Source organism: Neomonachus schauinslandi, chromosome 10 (genome assembly GCF_002201575.2).
Source record: "Neomonachus schauinslandi chromosome 10, ASM220157v2, whole genome shotgun sequence".
NCBI classification, from domain to species: domain Eukaryota; kingdom Metazoa; phylum Chordata; class Mammalia; order Carnivora; family Phocidae; genus Neomonachus; species Neomonachus schauinslandi.
In genome coordinates, this window is record NC_058412.1 from 119,640,423 (window position 1) to 119,661,104 (window position 20,682).

The 20,682-nt window shown below is 40.2% G+C and overlaps 1 protein-coding gene and 1 pseudogene across 2 annotated transcripts in view; both read left to right on the forward strand.

The window, feature by feature from the left end:
• Window positions 1-20,682, forward strand: part of TOP1 (DNA topoisomerase I) — a 90,719-nt gene that overhangs the window by 64,713 nt on the left and 5,324 nt on the right. The window contains exons 10-18 of one of the 2 annotated variants that reach the window (XM_021688924.1): window positions 416-537; window positions 1,445-1,567; window positions 3,395-3,582; window positions 3,850-3,994; window positions 15,915-16,058; window positions 16,911-17,096; window positions 18,150-18,218; window positions 18,740-18,854; window positions 20,074-20,201. In XM_021688924.1, coding sequence (XP_021544599.1) covers window positions 416-537; window positions 1,445-1,567; window positions 3,395-3,582; window positions 3,850-3,994; window positions 15,915-16,058; window positions 16,911-17,096; window positions 18,150-18,218; window positions 18,740-18,854; window positions 20,074-20,201 — 1,220 coding nt within the window. The remainder of the gene's footprint in view (window positions 1-415; window positions 538-1,444; window positions 1,568-3,394; window positions 3,583-3,849; window positions 3,995-15,914; window positions 16,059-16,910; window positions 17,097-18,149; window positions 18,219-18,739; window positions 18,855-20,073; window positions 20,202-20,682) is intronic. The other variant, XM_044918495.1, reaches the window with a different exon arrangement.
• On the forward strand, window positions 2,080-2,197 carry LOC123326155 (annotated as a pseudogene).

The following is a 20,682-nucleotide window of genomic DNA, read 5'->3' on the forward strand; positions in this document are numbered from 1 at the left end:
CTTCCTCCCCTTCTTGAACAGAGGCTGCTTAGCTTAGCAGTGGCAGGAGTCCCTCTGAGGATTTGATTTTTAAAAACCATTGAAGAGGTGTAAAGGACCCTGCTTGCTGAAAGGAAAAGGAAGAGTGGCTGGGCCTCCCCCAGCTCATCCCTGTCCTGAGCAGGCACCTGGGAACAGTTTACTGGCATAGTCTCCAGAGAATGACCCAGGTAAATATCTGCTAAAGAGAAGGAGAATTTATACAACTAGATATAAATCACTGTATTGTCTTTGTTGTTGTTGTTACCATGTGTCATCAGACCTTTTTATACCTTGGGAAGGTAAACCATGCGTTAGAAGACTTCTCCAGAGCTTAGTATTTATACACAAAACATGAATTATACACCTCAATTTTTGGAACCGCTTTTTCCTCTAGGTAAAGTCATGAAGCTGAGCCCCAAAGCAGAAGAAGTAGCTACCTTCTTTGCAAAAATGCTCGACCATGAATATACTACTAAGGAAATATTTAGGAAAAATTTCTTTAAAGACTGGAGAAAGGTATTGTAGCCCATGTATTAATATCCTAGCACCTTGCAGAAATATTAATCAAGGACTAAATTAATAAACCATAACTTTACAAAAAATTCTGTGGTGTAAAATTTGAGCTTTATGAATTTTTAAAAGTTTTTCTTTTTTTCTCTATTCACTATATTATATAGGGTTTCTTTCCAACAATACTTATATTTCTTTCCTCTCACACTCTCATATGGCTGCAGGAGGGAGTTTATTAGGCCACACAAAAAAAACCTCAGCTTTAGCTGAGCAGAGGAAAGTTTCTCTCTGCAGGACTGCCTGTTCTCTATCTGCTATTGCAAAGAGAGATGTTAATGTGATGTTCCATTCTGATTCTGTCTTACTTGCTTTTGGTACTTTCTGCTCTTGAAATCACATTTCCTACATCTGTCTAGGTGATTTTAAACAATCTCATTCTCAATTTGGATTATGTGGACAGAGGCTGAGCTGAAGCTTACTTTCTGAATAGCTCTGGAAATAACATTTAATAAGTGAGTAGAGCAGGGATAATGTTTCTAAGAGAGAATGAGTATGGAAATATTTCTCTCATTACTAAAGCAAATGATATATATTCATGTTTCTCCAACTGTGGGATACATATGCTTGTGGATGTGGCAGGGTGTAAGGAGCCCAAGAAATTACGTAAGAGTTCCATAACCTTTTTCAAGGAAAAATCATGTAAAGCATTTTTCTATTAAATATCTTACATAGAACAAAGTAATAAAGTTATGTTTCTTTTTTTTCAAAACTCATGAATTTAGACTATACATCTCTAGACACGTTTAGTTGAAAAAAATGGTGCTTTGCTGTAATCACAAAGAAACCTATGGGGTAAATAGTGTATTTACCTTCTTCTGTTCCCCCCCCCCCCCTTTTTTTTTTTTTTGACTAGGAGATGACTAATGAAGAGAAGAATATTATCACCAACCTAAGCAAATGTGATTTTACCCAGATGAGCCAGTATTTCAAAGCGCAGTCAGAAGCTCGGAAACAGATGAGCAAGGAAGAGAAACTGGTACTACAGAATTTCATAAACCTCTGGAGAACTTTGGAATAGTGTTTAGTTCATCTAATTTTCTTGGTTCTTAAAATACAGATTTGACTTTAGTAATTTCACATGGCTCTATACTAAAGATTGAGGATTCTTGGTCTAGTAAAGTTTAAATTTTCTTAAGGGTTTTACATAGACTGAAGATTGTGAATAATCACTTTATTTAATGGCTCAATGTAAGAACCTGGTTCTCTTGTGACGTAAAATCCAGTCAGTAACTCCAGTAATACAGTATTTGAGGATGGGCAGACCTGCACAGTGGCTCCTGGATTTTAGGGTTTTAAGACAGCTACAATAATACTGCCTCTGTATACCTCCTTGTTCTTGATCTATTTTACCCTGGAATCTAGCCATGCTCATCGATCTCCATCTCCACTCCAGAAGGATCTTTCCAGTATCCAGGGGGATGTCGTTTTCTTCTGGAGTACCCGTAGGCAAACTATAGGCTGCTTATTTTTATTAAAAAGTTTCATTGGAGCTTTGCGCAGTGGCAGTATCGTAGCCAATGAGGTTTATCCGAGGCGCGATTATTGCTAATTGAAAAAGTTTCATTGGAACACAATCACATCTACTTGTTTACATATCATCTATGGCTGCTTTCATGTGACAGTGGCAGAGTTGAGTAGTTCCAACAGAGACTGTAGCCCTCAAGCCTAAAATATTTTCTATTTAGAAAAGGTTTGCCAGCCCTTGATCTAGAGAAATCCAGGCTAGAGTTTGTCTTGTCTGTCTTTTTTTTCCCTCCAAGCTGGAGGTCCAGTAGTTACGAATTTTAAGGAATTTCAAAATTTTTTTCAAAAAAAAATTATGAGTTACTATAAGAATGATAATTGCGTCAGACTTTTCAGTCTCAGTTGAGTCTTCTCAATATTCCAAATTAGTGAAACCTGGTTTATTCTTTACTTCGGGGGTGTTTTAAAACTTAAAAACCACTTTGTTCTTGTAAATAGCGATCCAAAGATAGGGAGGTTTCACAAGTATCACCTTGTCAGAGCCCTGGCCAAGGACACCTCTTGCCAGCAAGTTCTGAATCTGTTCCCACCCACAAGGCAACAGGACTTAGTTAAGTTGAATTTCTAAGTATAATATGAAGATATAGTCAGCAGAGGGTAAGGAGGCTCCATGTTCCACTCCCACTCCTTTTTTGGAGCAAGGATTGCAAAGTATACAATGTATGTATCCATATACCTAGGACGGAATCTGTGACAGGTATGTTAGAGCTTGAAAAACCATCTGAAATGCTGTTCAACTAAATGTGTCTGGAATCTACTAGAAAACATGGAGATGTTCTTTATGAGGCTCATCATAGACTCTTCCCCATCTGCCATTTTGACACTACTCAATAAAATGATGTTAATTTTTAAAGTTATATTTAAAAATATCTAGGTAACATGTTCTCACACATAAATCCTTTAAGAAAATCAGTTTTGAATCTGTAGTTGGAGTCAGTCCTCAAAGGTAGATATTTTGGGGAATTTTATTGTACTTAAAGTTTGACAACTTTATGAGAGGTTATCCCTATTTGCATTCCTCTCTTTTTAAAAAAGTTTTTTAAAAAGTTGTATTTATTTAAGTAATCTCTGCACCCAGTGTGGGGCTCAAACTCATGACCCTGGAATGAAAAGTCGTATATGCTCTTCCAGCTGAGCCAGCCAGGCACCCACATTTGCATTTATTTGTTAGTGATTTTTAGACTTTTCTGTACCTTGAGCTGTTCTTGAATAAGAGATAAAATATGAATAGGGAACAGCGATTTGAGCCCATTTTGAGTACTTCCTTGCTGTGTTCCAGAAAATCAAAGAGGAGAATGAAAAATTACTGAAAGAATATGGCTTCTGTATTATGGATAACCACAGAGAGAGGATTGCCAACTTCAAGATAGAACCTCCTGGGCTTTTCCGTGGCCGTGGCAACCACCCCAAGATGGGCATGCTGAAGAGACGGATCATGCCTGAGGATATCATCATCAACTGTAGCAAGTGAGTGCAGTTCTTTGTTTGGGCCAGAAATCAAGGGGGCAGGGGGGTTCCTTTGTTCTTGGGAGTACTGTTGCTGGGATCTTTTCCCAGGCTACGCAGAACTGTTGGGAACAACATGGTATCTCCAAATACTTTCCAATTACTGACTGGTGATGAGGAGGAAACATGGAAATACATGCTCAGCAGATTTATCCACTTTAGGTCATGAAAGGTGAAACTGTCCCTCGCTTCTCATTTCACTGCCCTCCTGCTTTGTTATTTCCACAGAGATGCCAAGGTTCCTTCTCCTCCTACAGGACATAAATGGAAAGAGGTCCGGCATGATAACAAGGTTACTTGGCTGGTCTCCTGGACAGAGAACATCCAAGGTTCCATTAAATACATCATGCTGAACCCCAGTTCACGAATCAAGGTAAGGGGTAGCTAAGAGCTATACCGGTTAGTGGGGCTGATCTCTTTTGTTGAAATGTAGTGTTCTTGGTCTCTAGAATCACTGTGACAAATGACAAACTCTCCACAAAATAAGGCAAGTATCTTCATGCTTAGCATTATTTGGTGACCTTCCTAAGAAATACCCATTTTCTGCGTCACATTATATAATCTGATTCATTTATTAATTCACAAATATTTACTGAAATTCCAGTATGTGCCTGGCATAGTGTATGCATGATGTTAGGAATTGTGTTGGTAAACAAAACAGATGCAGTCCCTTCCTTCATGGTGCTTACTGTCTGGTGGTTGGAATGTGATAAAGAATACAATACATGTGGGGCACCTGGGTGGCACAGTCAGTTGAGTGTCCAACTCTTGGTTTCGGCTTGGTTCATGGTCTTGGGGTCCTGGGATCGAGCACCGTGACCAGCTCTGCGCTCAGCGCGGAATCTGCTTGGGATCTCCCCCCCCCCTTTTTTTTTTTTTTTTAAAATTTTTTTTTTTTTGGGGGGAAAAAATGGGGAAGGGCATGGGGGGGGGGTCAGAGGGAGAAGCAGACTCCCCGTCGAGGGGGGAGTCCGATGCAGGAGGACTCGATCCCAGGACTCCAGGATCATGACCTGAGCCGAAGGCAGCCGCTTAACCGACAGAGCCATCCAGGCGTCCTTTTTTTTTTTTTTTTTAAGAATGCAATAAATGTAAATTTACTTCTGTAGCTTTCTTCCTCACCTTTCTTGGCCCTGAAGAAAGGAACATGATTGCTCTGAATCCAGAAAGTCGTAAAATCTAGAGTCTTACATACTTCCGGCTTCCTAGGGTTTATATGGGTAGGTTCTACCAGGAGGACTAAATGGGATGATGTGAAAGCACATTGTAAACTGTTGTATACCCATGTATTGTTATTTGTTAATCCTATTACTGAAAGGGGAAAGCTGTCTTGGAAGGGCAGTCAAGTTCTTATTAGCCTGCTAGGCATAGCCTGCTTGGGAGAGGCCCATGAACTTCCTACCTCAGATGTACTATGGAAATGTGCATAGCAACCTAAAAGAGAAATGAGCTTGAAAGAAAACAGCAAAGGAATTAGTTCTTTGTAGACTATGACTGTTAACATGCAGGGGACTGGGACTTAAAGACCTTCTTAATCTTGGTTTCTAGGTTTTTAAACATCTGTTAAGACATGAAAGCTGCACCTCAAAAGGCTGTGTCTTGTCGACACTAACTACACACCCTCTTAACTTAGAGTTTTTTGTTCTAATATGAAAAAGACCATCTCTATATTTTCTGCCATTCAGTTAGAAATATCACTTTTTCGGGGCTCCTGGGTGGCTCAGTTGTTAAGCGTCTGCCTTAGGCTCAGGTCACGATCCCAGGGTCCAGGATCGAACCCCACGTCGGGCTCTCTGCTCAGCGGGAAGCCTGCTTCTCCCTCTCCCACTCCCCCTGCTTGTGTTCCCTCTCTCGCTGTCTCTTTCTCTCTATCAGATAAATAAAATCTTAAAAAAAAAAACACTTTTTCTAGTTTAAGTATAGAATCAGAAAGAAAACCCTTATGAGCAGAAGTAGTCTAAGGAAACATTCTTCAGAAATAAACAACGGTGGATGAATAATGGTTTTAGTTCTCAAAGAACTCCTAGGCTAGTGGGCCAATTGGGTAAGAATTCAACTGTATTAGGAGAAAGGTGAGCATTAAGTGTTTTTAGATAAATACAGCAGTTATTCCCAGCACTTACAGATCAGGAATAAATTTATGAAGGAAATTAGATTACGTTTAGGTCTTAGGTATTCCAAACAGCACTGTGTCATGGGCTGAGAGGGAGAAGTGTAAAAAGGAGTAACAAAAAGAATTAGTAAATGGTGATGTTTGCACAACATTGTGAATGTGCTATAAATGTCACTAATGGTAAATTTTACATGTATTTTACACACAAAACAAAATAATGGATATTAGGTTACTTCTAAGTGTTTTCACATATGTTGACATTCAATTATCTTAGCAACCATACCAGATGTACTAATACATTCCACTGTTTTATTAGATAAATTTGGTCTCTGGGAAGCCAGAAAACTTGCCCACAATCCCATAGTTAGTAACTCTGACTTAGATCTTTAGCCTCCTGTTGCTTTTGTGTTATACCCTACTGCTAAATTGTGGCCAGCCTTAAGCATCTTGCTAAAAAGACTGGCCCATATTCTGTCTGGTGGAGAACCTTTGAAGGGCTTTGAACAGAGGAGTGTCTTGAACATAACCCCACTTCAGCAAGATTCACAGGCTTTATATGCAGTCATACCAGTAAACATAAACTCTTGTAAATGATGCAAAGGGAAAAGTGCAGGGTACCATTTGAGAGTATACCAGGGCATCTGATTTGGCCTTGGGTACAAGGAAGGCCTTTGTGAGGAAATAACATTTAAGATAAGACTTACAAGATGAATAGGATTTATCCATGGAAAGGAGAGGGGAATGGGTGTTCCAAAGAAGATAACCTTTTGAAATCCCTGAGGTGAGAAAGAGTTTGGTGGTCTTGACTGAATGAAGGGCAGCCTAGTTGAGGTACAGTGAGCAAGAAAGGGGCATGAGGAAGAGTTTAGAGGGGGATGCAGCCCAGATCTTCAGACTCTTCCTAAAATTGTTTATATTATTCTAAATCCAATAGGAAGGTACTGGGTTCTAACAAGGGGAACAGTACCAGGTTTGTGTTTTAGAAACTTGACGTAACTGATCATTCTGAGTGCTAAATTCTGTGGAGATTGGATCGGACACACACCAGAAGTAGGGTTACCAATAGGATGGTGTTGTAATATTCCAGGCAATGAATGGTGATGGCTTGGACAAGATGATGCCGGTGTGGGTGAAGAGAGGTGAACGGATTCCCAAATACATGTATACTGCATCCTCTTACACCTGGGATTCTAGCTGATTCTAGGAGAGCCTCCAAGAGTTGACCTCTTTGTTGTTGATAGGGCAGGTGGAGGACCTCCAGGGCTGAGAGTCACCAATTTATTCCTGACAATATCCAGATAACCCCCATATACTGTAGGGATTTGTGCAGGTTTCTGAATGATGGTTATGGTAGTGAACCTAGAAGTCACCCACATATAGGCCCTGCCTAGAATTTTATACCCAAGACAGAGAATCTACTCAGCTGGGTTGGGATCCTAAGAGTCATGAAGATGGTTAAAGGCTTGGGAAGTCATAGTTCCTGTTAAGAGAAAAAGAAATGTAATTTCTTTAGCTTTTGCCGGTACTTGTCTGTTTCTCACTCAGCAGAGCAGTTAAGAACTTCAGAGGTCCGGATTTGACAGCACTTCGAATAGTCTTTAAATGCACTGCCAGCAGGAGAAGCATTCTCCCGATAAAAATAGGGAGTTACAAGCATTAGGGGTTTTATTTTTTATGAAATATTTCAGATATACAAGAATAGATAACAATATGGTTAAAGCTCATGCCCACCATCTGGCTGTGTCAAACTTTAACATCATGTCCTATTTGTTCAATTACTCATTTTGTAAGAATATTCTGATAAACAAAGCTGAAGCCCCTGTGTACTATTCACCTCCTTCCCTAGAGGTTACTATAATGAACTTAATGTTTTCATTCTCGTATATATTTTTGTATTTTTACAATATGTTTCTCTGTGAATAAACAATAATGTAGCATTGTTTTTACAAGGTATAATTTTAGGTATGTTATTGAGATCGTTCTGCAACTTATTTATTTCACTCGGCTTTGGTTTTGATATTTTTATCTTGACATATACTTCTAATTTATCCATTTTATTTGCTAGATGGTGTTCTGTTTTATAAAAAAAAATTATTCTCTTGTCAAGAGACATTTAAGGTTGTTCATAGTGGGCGCCTGGGTGGCTCAGTTGGTTAAGCGACTGCCTTCGGCTCAGGTCATGATCCCAGGGTCCTGGGATCGAGTCCCGCATCGGGCTCCCTGCTCTGCGGGGAGCCTGCTTCTCCCTCTCCCACTCCCCCTGCTTGTGTTCCCTCTCTCGCTGTGTCTCTCTCTGTCAAATAAATAAAATAAAATAAAAATCTTTAAAAAAAGGTTGTTCGTAGTATTTTGCTGTTATAAACAGTGCTGGATCAATACATCTTCCTTGTATATATGGATGAAAATTTGCTTTAAGGATTCTTCGTTAGATATTTTAAAATTTTTCTCTAAAGTGCCTAACCAGTTTACATCACCACCATTCCCCCAACCATGTGCACATTTCTGTCTTCCATATCCTTGCCAACATTTCTAAAGTTTTGCTTTTTGCATTTGGAGCTTTGATCTATTAGAATGTATTTTTGAGCTTTGATCTATTAGAATGTATTTTTGAGCTCTAATATATTTTTTCAAATGAATAACCAGTTGTCCCAGAACTATTTAGTTATATCACCTCTCTGTTTATATATCAAATCTCTACATATATGTCAATCTGTTTATGGGCTGTATGTCCTGTTTGTTTATTTCTTCATTAATTAGCATACTGTCCTAACTGTTGAGCTTTACTGACTAGGACAGGTTTCCTTCACCTCATTCTTCAAAATTGTCTTGGCTGTTCTTGGCTCTCTGCTATTTTGCATTCATTTTGAGATAAATTTGTCATGGTCTAATGAAAACTATTGAGATTTTTATTGTTAATATAAAGGGTTAATAGGGGAAAAAATTGACATTATTGAGTCTTCCAGTCTATGAACGTGTTCTACTTCTCCATTAATTTATGTCTTTGAGTACACCCTCTAGTATTGCTTTATAATTTTCTCCATAGTTTTACATATTCTTAAAACCTTTTTTTCTTAGGGGGCGCCTGGGTGGCTCAGTTGGTTAAGCGACTGCCTTCGGCTCGGGTCATGATCCTGGAGTCCCTGGATCGAGTCCCGCATCGGGCTCCCTGCTCGGCAGGGCGTCTGCTTCTCCCTCTCACCCTCCCCCCTCTCCTGTGCTCTCTCTCATTCTCTCTCTCAAATAAATAAATAAAATCTTTAAAAAAAAAAAAAAAAAAAACCTTTTTTTCTTAGAACCCTTATAGTTTTTAGGCTTATATTGAATGTGATTTTTTTTTCCCCACTACATTTCTGTTACTACTAGAGTGGTAATGCTATTGATTTTTTAATACTGATTTTGTATCTGACAACATTGCTGAACTCTTACTCTAGAAATGTCTGTGTCTTTTGGATTTTCTGTGTAGACAAGTAAATTACCTATAAATCATTTCCATTCTTACACCTCATACTTTTTTTTAAGAGAGGGAGGGAGGGAGATAGGTGGGGGGAGGGGCAGAGGGGGAGAGAAAAATCTCAAGGAGACTCCTCTCGCTGAGTGAAGAGCCTGACACAGGAATTGGATGCTCAACCAACTGAGCCACCCAGGCGTCCCTACCTCATACATCTTTTGCTTAAATTTTTCCTTTTTATTTTAAAAGCACCCACAATCATCCCATAAAACCCTAATCCTCTCTCCAGTTAGCAGTTGTCAGAATGAGATATTTGATTAATTTCTGTACTCAATACCTTCCCTCTAGGTTTGCTTTTCTTGTTGAAACACACCCATTCACTGTTTGTTTAGTGAGGATCTATAGGTGGCAAATTCTTCACTGAAAATTTCATTTTCATCCTTATAATGTATCTTTTTTCCAATAAAGAGTGTATCTTTATTATTCTGTATTTCAGTGTGGATATATTTGTATAGATACTTAGACTATGAGTGAGACAACTAATGTATTTTAACCTGTAAACTTTTGACTGGGAGGTAGTTTTTTTGTTTTTTTGTTTTTTTTAGTTTTTATTTATTCATGAGAGACAGAGAGAGAGAGAGGCAGAGGGAGAAGCAGGCTCCCAAGGAGCAGGGAGCCTGATGCGGGACTCGATCCCAGGACCCTGGAATCATGACCTGAGCCGAAGGCAGACACTTAACCATCTGAGCCACCCAGGCGCCCTGGGAGGTAGTTTTTGTCCATGTATCATTCTCTTTTGCTCTTTGCTCTCCACTTCTCTGCTCTTTCCTCCTAGGAGTCTTCTAACCCAGTTCAGCCCACGCTAACACAGGCGTACTGGCTTTAGCTCTCCCCATTTTGTTTGGAGCACTTTCATTGCTATATGTTTGGAACAGTGTAAGGATTAAAGCATGATTTCACTTACTGATCTAACCCAAAAGTCTATAAAGATAAAGTTTTATAGGGGCGCCTGGGTGGCTCAGTTGTTAAGCGTCTGCCTTCGACTCAGATCATGGTCCCAGGGTCCTGGGATCGAGCCCTGCATCGGGCTCCCTGCTCGGCGGGAAGCCTGCTTCTCCCTCTCCCATTCCCCCTGCTTGTGTTCCCTCTCTCGCTGTGTCTCTCTCTCTCAAATAAATAAATAGAATCTTTAAAAAAAAAGTTTTTTGTAGTAGAGAGTGAAGGGTGGTAATTGGTAGTTTTACTTCCTGGCGGACTTGAGATCCAGAACATGGGAGACTACCATCATGGGGCTTCTTTCTATGTACCTTTCTGCTCAGCCCCCAGAGATTTCTCCTATTCTAAGATTCTTTGCTTGCTTCTCTGTCTATATTTTACTTATTCACTTCCCCCATGTAATATTATTGTACCATTGTACCCCATCTCTGCTCCATTAAGAAATTTAGCTCCAGTATGATGTGACTTAGAAATTTTTGACAACTTAAAAAAAATTGGGTAGTTAAAAAGAGCACAGCTGAAGTGTGTCCCTTTAATGTCCCCCTTTCTGAAACTTGGATTGGTCTACTTGCAGTCAAAGCCAGGGTTATAGTACAAATAGCCTCACAGGTCATTGAAAGGATCAGGGCTTTTGAGAGCCACAGGAACATGTGCTCCAGGTAAAGACTGTCCTGAGCTCATTCACATTTTTCTGTGCTCATCCTAGTTTGTTCTGCTTTATTCAGACATCTTGCATGTGTTGCCATTCCCTTCCTCTTCCACTCTGTACTTGTGCCCACAGAATCTGAAATAGCAGGAAAATGGCAGCCAGCCTTCTGGAACCAGTAGTTCCAGTGAAGCTCTCTGATTCCAGATAAACCATAGATCCAGAGGTTACAGAAGGACTGCTTGTTAAAGGTACTCACTGCTAAGTCCAACCCACTGCCAAGGTTGGAAACATTATCTAGTCTCATAACCTATAAAGTGTAACCCTTAGTAAAAGTGAGGTTCTTCAACCAGTCTTAACTTTACGAACAAAATTTGTCATTTTTTCTTTAAATGAAGTATAGCAAACTTCAGAATCAGTTGTTGATATTACATTGCATTCAATCCTATTAAAATATTCTTAGGGTGAAATACCCATTTCAGCCTTTTCTCTCTTTAGAGCTTATAATTCTGTGAGGTTTCAGACCTTTTAAATGTAACCATCTGTGTGTTGAAGGGCTGGATTGAAGGAAAATGTCCTTAATAAAACTTTATATGCTTAGGAAGCTCTTGATTTTGGTGCTTTATTAGAAAGAGAAAATAAGACATATGCTTATTTTTAAAAAATCCTGAGCCTGACTTTTGTAAAATTCTGAAGTATAAGAAATAAAACACTAGAACTTCTAGATGATATCATGGTAGAACATTTTCATGACCTTAGTGTAGATTTCCCAGGACACAAAATAAACACTGATGATTAAAAAAAAATTGACAAAGTGGACTTCATTAAAATTAAAAACTTAGGTTCAACAGGGAGGACACTGTTAAATACAGGCTGGCAGAAAATATTGGCAGCATGTTTATCTGACAGAAAACTTGTATCCAGAATATCCAAAGGATTCTATAACTCAATAAAGAACACAAACGTGGGCGCCTGGGTGGCTCAGTTGGTTAAGCAACTGCCTTCGGCTCAGGTCATGATCCCAGAGTCCTGGGATCGAGTCCCACATCGGGCTCCCGGCTCAGCGGGGAGCCTGCTTCTCCCTCTGACCCTCTCCCCTCTCATGCTGTTTCTCTGTCTCTCTCTTTCTCTCAAATAAATAAATAAAATCTTAAAAAAAAAAAAAGAAGACAAACGTCCCCCATAAAAAAGTGAAAGACTTGAACAGATGTTTACAAGATAGAGCGGCCAATAAACAAGCACGTGAAAGAGTTCTCAGCATCACTAATCAGTGGAATGCAGATTTAAACCACAATGAGATACTAATTCCAGTTCTAGGTATTTTTGCCCCAAATCAAATTGAAAACTTAATGTCCACAAAAAAAATGTACAAGAATGCTTATAGCAGCACTATATTTGTGCAAGTCTCAAACTGGAAACGTTGTAGGGGTACATGAACAGAATAAACACATGGTCTCATCAGAGACATTAGGATAGTTATAGATTACACCATATATACCAGCAGTTGAAAGGAGTGAACTACTGATAAATGCAGCAACATGGATGAATTTTTTTTTTTTTTTTAAGATTTTCTTTGAGAGAGAGAGTCCTGGGGGAGGGGCAGAAGGAGAGCAAGAATCTCAAGCAGACTCTGCGCTGAGTGTGGAGCCTGACACAGGGCTCGATCTCACAACCCTGAGTTCATGACCTGAGCCTAAATCAAGAGTTGGACGCTCAACCAATTGAGCCACCAGGCACCCCAACATGAATCTTAAAACATGTTGAGAAGCCCAGACACATGAGTCTATGCTGTATGATTCCACTTATATAATACTCTAAATTAGGCAAAATCAATCTATGATGATAGAAATCAGATTAAAGGAATGGTGGTTGTTTAGATGGTGATTAACCGGGAAGGGGCATGAGGGAACTTTCTCGAATGATAGAGAATATTCTCTGTCTTTATGGGGTGTGGGTTACATGGGTTATAAATTGTCACTTTATATCTGTATGACACTTTACAGTTTAAATCTGTATGACAAAAGACGTATTCAGAATGGAAGATGAATAGGAAATAGTGGAATAAAATGCACTACTTATATCTGGAAAAGAATTTAAATATATAAAGACCTCTATATATCAGCAATAGAAAGACAAACTTTTTAAAAGTGGGCATGTATTGGGGCGCCTGGGTGGCTCAGTTGTTAAGCGTCTGCCCTCGGCTCAGGTCGTGATCCCAGGGTCCTGGGATCGAGCTCCGCATCAGGCTCCCTGCTCCGCGGGGAGCCTGTTTCTCTCTCTCCCACTCCCCCTGCTTGTGTTCCCTCTCTCACTGTGTCTCTCTGTCCAATAAATAAAAATCTTCAAAAAAAATAAAATAAATAAAAGTGGGCATGTATGAAAAGCTAGTTGGATTTTCTCTTTAAACATGGTATTAATATATAGGGCCAGTTTGTTGTATCTTTTGTTTAAGTGGTAGATGTTTGGAGTTCAGAATGCCAGTCGCCCCTTCTTTCGTGTTCTACACAATTGCAAACTCACATCGGGATCACCAACTATGTGAAAAAAACCACTTAAGGGGCACTGACTCAGTCAGTGGAGCATGTGACTCTTGATCTCAGGGTTATAAGTTCGAGCCCAGCATTGAGTGTAGAGATTACTTTTAAAAAGCCGGGGGGCACCTGGGTGGCTCAGTCATTAGGCGTCTGCCTTCAGCTCAGGTTATGATCCCGGGGTCCTAGGATCAAGCCCTGCGTTGGGTTCCCTGCTTGGCGGGAGACCTGCTTCTCCCTCTCCCACTCCCCCTGCTTGTGTTCCCTCTCTCGCTGTGTCTCTCTCTGTCAAATAAATAAAATCTTTACTAAAAAAAAAAAAAAATCTTAAAAAAATAAGAGCTACTTAAGAATATTGGCAAATGTCATCATTCCCCAAGACAAATCTCTGAGAGAGGATTAGAGAATAGGATTTAGCTCATCTTCCACTCTATATCCTGAATCCAGATCCTGACCCCATTTACCCACTGTGCTTAATGAGTAAGCAATTATATTAGAAACAAAATATGGTAAGCCCACTAGTTAAAAAAAAATCACCCAAAGAATGTCCTGTATAACTAAATCAAATTAGATTCTTATCCAAACAGAGGTTTGAATGGGTAGGGGAAGATGGGAAAGGCTTAAAGGCAGTCCCCCTATAGTAGTCACCTTGTTTTACTGAGATGGTTTTGATGAAGACCTTGTCTGGAAGACTGAAATGGGTATTTTATCTTCTAGTAGTCTGAGAAAGCTTGTTCAAGTGCATTTAACTGTCTGGATTCTGTTTAGAGAAACTGAAGGCAGGAGGGATAAGCATACTTCCTGGAGGCCAGCCTTCCCCTAGACCTAGACAAGGTGGCTTCTACCCCTGCCCCCATCTCTATGTCCTTATTTGAGAGAATCCTGGATCCTTGTGTCAAGAGCCCAGCCAACCTGTGAAGAAAAGTTGGTCTTGTGGTATTCTCTGTGAATGATTTATTTGTTGGGTTTTTCTAAACTTTGTTTCAGTGGCATGAGTAAGGAATTGCCCAAGTGTAAATCTACGGGACTTTGAAGACTTGGACTCAGGCTTTGGTAGGCCTGTGTGCTTTAAAGTGATGGCCAAGAGCCCACTCCTGAGCTGGAGACTGTACTATTGAAGATTAGTCTTTCTTGTGTAGTCGTGTGTGTGTGTGTATGTGTGTGTGACAGAGAGACATGATGGTCATGGAAATTCATTGACTTGTATGGGGACAGCTGGTATCACACCTTTTTCTTCACCCTCTTAAATGTCAATATGTACTTAGAAAAATCAGTGAGAAATTTTCAGCTTCCCATTGTCAGGAAATAGAACTTAGATATTTCTTCTTAGATATTGTATCACCAACTGCTAAATCACCCACCCACAACAAGTAGTTACTGAACCTCTTGTTTTGTAGCCAAAAAAGTACATACAAGTTGGCCACACACAGTTGTGGGAGAGTGCTGATGAATCCTTAGCATACCTGGGTAAGCTTGCATTTCTGAGCATTGTTAGTGCTAGATGTAGAAGATATGTCTTGCTTTCACATAGCCCACTTTCCTGCATGCTCAGAAGGCTCATTACCTTGACCACAGTTCTTATGCTTTGAGGACCACACATCCCATGTCAGGTGGGAAGTAGGCATATGTCAGTATTAATCACTACCCCTTTCTCTTGCTGTGGTTGGGGGAATTAAGAGCCGAGATTCTTGGGTTCTTGAATTCCATCCCTCTATTCATGTCATATAATCTGTTTTAGGCCTTAGAATACTCCCTGCCCCCCTTGGGATTTCATGGGGGGGGTTTTTTTGTTTTTTCCTTATCTTTCGCACTTGACATTAGTATCAGTCCTTGCTTGTGAATCTGTTTCCATTCAACATGGTAGCAGAAATAATCTTCTGTCACTGTTGATTAGATTCAGTCTTTTCACACCCTTTTAAAAACATTTCATCGGCGTTAGAATCAATTTTTAAAACTTGTACCAAAAACTCTAATGATTAAAAAAAAAAAAGTCTTCCCAGTAACATTGTTTCCCTCAATCTAATCAAGAATACTTTTAAATGCAGAAGTTAGAAAATGGTGAATAATTACCACTGTTCCTGGAAGTCTTTGTGTTCCTTAGTAATTATGTGTTGTCATCTTTGGTTCTGCTTTCCTTGATAGTCCGTCAAACTGAATGGTTGTCTTGGATTTAATGAAATTCAGTCCTAGCAGAAAACTGCTGTTGGGTCACAGACTCTGCAGCAGAGTGGTGATGCCGATGTGGGAATTGGGGATATTTAAACCCTTTGTATTGACAGAAGTCAGTTTTTGGTACATGCCATGTGGGCTTTTTTTACAGACTGAAAGCCAGAGGCTTTCTTAGCAATTAGGAGCCAGTTGGGCTTGACAGTGAAACGGGACAGCATGAGTTCTCATCAGGTTAGATGCTCTAAAACTTCTCTTCAGTACTCTTCTTTTTCTGCCTTGCTTAAGCTCAGGTTCCTTCTCTTTGGTTCAGAGCTCTGAACTTGGATATTCAAAGTCTATTTTTCCTCTACCATCCCTAAGCAATCCACATTTGGGGCCGGGTCTTTGCAGGGTGAGAAAGACTGGCAGAAATATGAGACTGCTCGGCGACTGAAGAAGTGCGTGGACAAGATCCGGAACCAGTATCGAGAAGACTGGAAGTCCAAAGAGATGAAAGTCCGGCAGAGAGCTGTAGCTCTGTACTTCATAGACAAGGTGAGCATCTTCCTGTCACATTACCTAGTGTGTTCAGCTTATCCAAGATGTGGGTATTGTTTACTCCTCCAGGCCTTGTGTTAGAACTGGAGAAGTACCGATCTCTGGTCCAGAGGCGTTCGGAGTGTACTGCTCTCTGAATCTGAATCTGCGGGAAATACTGTGACATTTTCAAACTCTTTTTGACTATAAGCCACCAAAAAAATTTATTTTACATCATGACCCAACACACATAAATATATTTGTATTTGTGTGTAGCTGAAACAAAAGTTGCCCAAAACAATGTTAAACCTTTCTATGAGCGGTGAATTGACATTTTAATTTGTTTGTTTTTTTATAAAGGATGGTTATAACCCTTAAAATATGGTTAAATAGTCCATTAATGTATCACAACTACAGTTTGAAGGACCATGCTCTAGAGATCAGTTTGTCAGTACCTTTTTGAAGATTCTGGTTTTTCCCCCCCAGTTTTACTCTGCCTAGCACAAATTCTGAATTGTCTCAAAAATTGAGCAAAATTAAGAGACTATTGAGTTTGATTACCCAGAATAGGAATAGTCCTTCATTTGCTACTTTATTTAAAAAAAAAAAAAAAAAATTATTCCTTTCCTCCATCCCCATTTGAGAGAACAGAGTAAAGAGAGGCTTGGTTTTCTGAGAAAGGATAATATCACTATGATTCCCCATACTTCATTTAGAAGCAACGGTGTAGAATCCAGAATTCCCAAGCCTTGCAGATTGATGCTCTGTCTCCAAAGAGAGTTGGGAGACTTCTGATTTGGTTTTCCTTAGAGATCCTGTGAGATTCAAGTTTTTTCATTTGTTCTCATTTTTCCCTCTCTTCCTGGACAGCTTGCTCTGAGAGCAGGCAATGAGAAGGAGGAAGGAGAAACAGCGGACACCGTGGGTTGCTGCTCGCTTCGTGTGGAGCATATCAATCTGCACCCAGAGTTGGATGGTCAGGAATACGTAGTAGAGTTTGACTTCCTTGGGAAGGACTCAATCAGATACTATAACAAAGTCCCTGTTGAGAAACGAGTAAGTTACTGTGGCCTGTGCTCTCTGGCCTTTTTTTCCTTTCATTCATTCAGCAAGCATTTATCAAGTGCTTTTTGTATGCTCTTCACTTCGCTGGACATTAGGAAAATGGTTTGAAAGAGAGGGGAGAGGTGTTGTTGGGTGTCTAATGGTACCTCCTTTTAGTCCCTCTTGCTCACCCCCCACCCCATGCTACACCTTCCTGGGGATGGGAGGATATGTCCTATAGTAATATTCAACAGAGCATGCTGTAGAGAGTTGGCCCTCATGGCAAACTTCAGTATAAGATTTAACTCACCTTATTGTAATGATTCAACCATGTTTCAGTACCCCCTGGTCATGTTGCACATTTGTCAAGTTTGTAGCTTTGCTTCAACTTCTCCCCAACTCTTGACTGAGCAGAACAGTAGCCCTTTAGTCCCCAAATCTCTGAGTCCGTGCCAAAGAGAGCACTGCAACTCCATGTTTTCCCCCAAGTGTTGGGGGTGACCTACAGGGTGCCGGGCCTCCATAATCCAGTCCTTTATCGGTCTGATGTTTAATCAGTCATTAAGGCTTTGCTGGCTCTGGCAGTGATCCATACTAAACAAGGCTAAAGAGACATGATAATGTAATACCTTAGATTGGGTTCCATCCTGGGGAGGTACAGGACATCATTAGGTCAGTTGCCCAAATTGGAATATGAACAGTAGATTGAAATATATATGCATGTAAATTTATGAAGCTGGTAAGTACTGTGCATATGTTAAGGGAGTATCTCTATCCTTAGAAATTCTTAGGAAATACACGGAGATATTTGGGGGCTATATATAATATAAGTACACATAAATGGTTCAGGACACAAATAGGTGTATACACACATGTATGTAGAGAGAAATCAGGCAGACATGTACTGTGCAAATGGTGAATGATGTATAAAATGTTATTGGTTGGTGAATCTGGTAAAGGATGTGAGTATGCCTTGGGCTTTTTTATTTTCCAAGTTTTTGTAAGCTTGCAGTTATTTCCAAAGTAAAGGCTTTTTAAATAATAGGTTCTACTTATTTCTTTTAGGTTTTTAAGAACTTACAGCTATTTATGGAGAACAAACAGCCTGAGGATGATCTTTTTGATAGACTCAATGTGAGTGGACAGAGTGCACTGGGTTGAAGGAGGGGCCCAGCCAGAGCCTCCTCACAAGCTCCTAAAGGAGAGGTTTGCCAGGGGTGACTTGGACTACACACGCTTCCTCCTGTAGGCACACAGTGAATCCATGCCCAAAGCCCTGAGACAGACAGGTGGACAGACCCTGCCTTTTATTCTCTTCCGGCTCTTGCAGAGTCTTCTCTTGGCTGGATGCCCAGCCACCTCTGCTGGAGACTGAAGGCCTTTCCCTGATATCAGGGAAGATCTTAATAGGGAAGGACAACTTTGCTTTATTGGCCTGCTTAAGATCAAAGTACTTCAAAGGAGGTATCATGCAAACCTATGTTTTGGAATTCTTTTCACTCTCTCTCTCTTTTTTAACTCCCCACTGGCAGGACCATAAACTTGGCAAAATTGAGATTACACTGGCATAAATGTCCTAGAGCTTGCCAGAAGGGGCAGAGTGGTATGGCTTTTGCCTAAATCCCAATATCTTCTCTGTGCTTTGTCTCCTCCAGACTGGTATTCTAAATAAGCATCTTCAGGATCTCATGGAGGGCTTGACAGCCAAGGTATTCCGTACATACAATGCCTCCATCACGCTACAGCAACAGCTAAAAGAACTCACAGCCCGTAAGTACTGCTTGGTCAGATGTGCCTGTACCCTTCCTGGTGTGTACATTGCCCTTGCTCAGCTAAGTCCTAGATCCATTGTGCTTTTTCTCCTTAACTTTATGACTAGAAACTATTTCTTCTATAGCTCTAATAGAGAGCCAAGGCTTAGGTGTATAAACATAAAATCAGTGCAGTTTCCCCCTTCCTACCCCAACTTCAAGATTAATTTTCATGGAATGCTGACAGGAGCTTTCTATCTGCTCTGAAAATGCCTACAATTGATGTTTTATATGTATGTTATTTGAAAACTCACAGGGTGAAGACATAGTGCTATGATGTTTGGTTAAATTGGAAAGAATAAGGTTGTGATGGTTAATTTTTAAAAATAGGAGCACAGGGGCGCCTGGGTGGCTCAGTTGGTTAAGCGACTGCCTTCGGCTCGGGTCATGATCCTGGAGTCCCGGGATCGAGTCCCACGTCGGGCTCCCTGCTCAGCAGGGGGTCTGCTTCTCCCTCTGATCCTCTTTCCTCTCATGCTCTCTGTCTCTCATTCTCTCTCTCTCAAATAAATAGATAAAATCTTAAAAAAAAATTAAAAAAAATAAAAAATAAAAAAAAATAAAAAAATAAAAATAGGAGCACAAAAAAAAAAATAAGAGCACATCCTTCCCCTGAGGTTTCTGTCATTTTTTTCTCCCTTAAGATAGTAGGTAATATTCTCCTAAAAACTAGGTGCAGAAGTAAAATCAAGATCCACAAGCTTTTTTCCTAGAGCCCAGTCACTGCTAAATTCCCCCTGTCCTCTGTAAGTGTGTCAAATGGCCTTAGAATATGAGCTGGAAAATCCAAAGAGGATATTTTGAGGGCTGGTATTTTAGGGTGGGATAAAGGGCCACGTGAGTTGAAGTTTTCTTTGTAAAACAGATAACTGCCTTGTGGTTTTAAAAGGTAAAGCTTGTGATCCTTTTGTCTTACCCTCCTCTACAGACCTTTTCTGTCCCAATTCCACATCTTCTTCAGGCTACATTGGGTCGCTAGGTAGGGGAGGCAGCCTTTGAGACAAGCAGAAGGTGACTCTTGACTCTTAGGTTTTGACCTTGTGTCTTAGGAGAACTTGATCAACAGAGTGAGATGAGGCCTGGCAAAGTCATGAGGAAGAAGAGCTGGGGAAGCATGTTGTATATTCTCCTCATGTATACATACTGACTGTTTTACCCTCCTGTTTCTTTCTTCACAGCGGATGAGAACATCCCAGCAAAGATCCTATCTTACAACCGTGCCAACCGAGCTGTTGCAATTCTTTGTAACCATCAGAGGGCACCACCCAAAACTTTTGAGAAGTCCATGATGAACTTGCAGTCTAAGGTATTGTGGGTCTGGATGGAGGGGTAGCAAAATTAAGGGAACCCCATATACTGTGGATAGATAATCTGCAAACAAGAGGCATTCTGGGCTGTGATATGAGGAGGCCAGTTCTAGGTCTGTTCTGGAAGACAGGTCCATGCTAAAGATAAACAAATGGAAATATACTAGGAGTTATCCCTGATCAAGATACTGAGTATCAGGTACCCACTATTTAGAAAGTCTCCATTCTGTGAACAGAAGTCCTGCACTGGCCACTTCCTGTTTTGAAAAACTAAGTTGATGTACCTTCTTTGAAATATTGCTAACTATTGTCCTTATTATAAATGAGGATAATGGCTATAAAGGGAGTCTTTACAATTCCTTGCCATAGCCCAGAAATACAACGATTTCCAAATTCGATTGTTTCAAATTGAAAAGATGATGAAACAATGATCTTTAATTGCCCCCTTATCCTAGCACAACTATTTTTATTTTTACACAT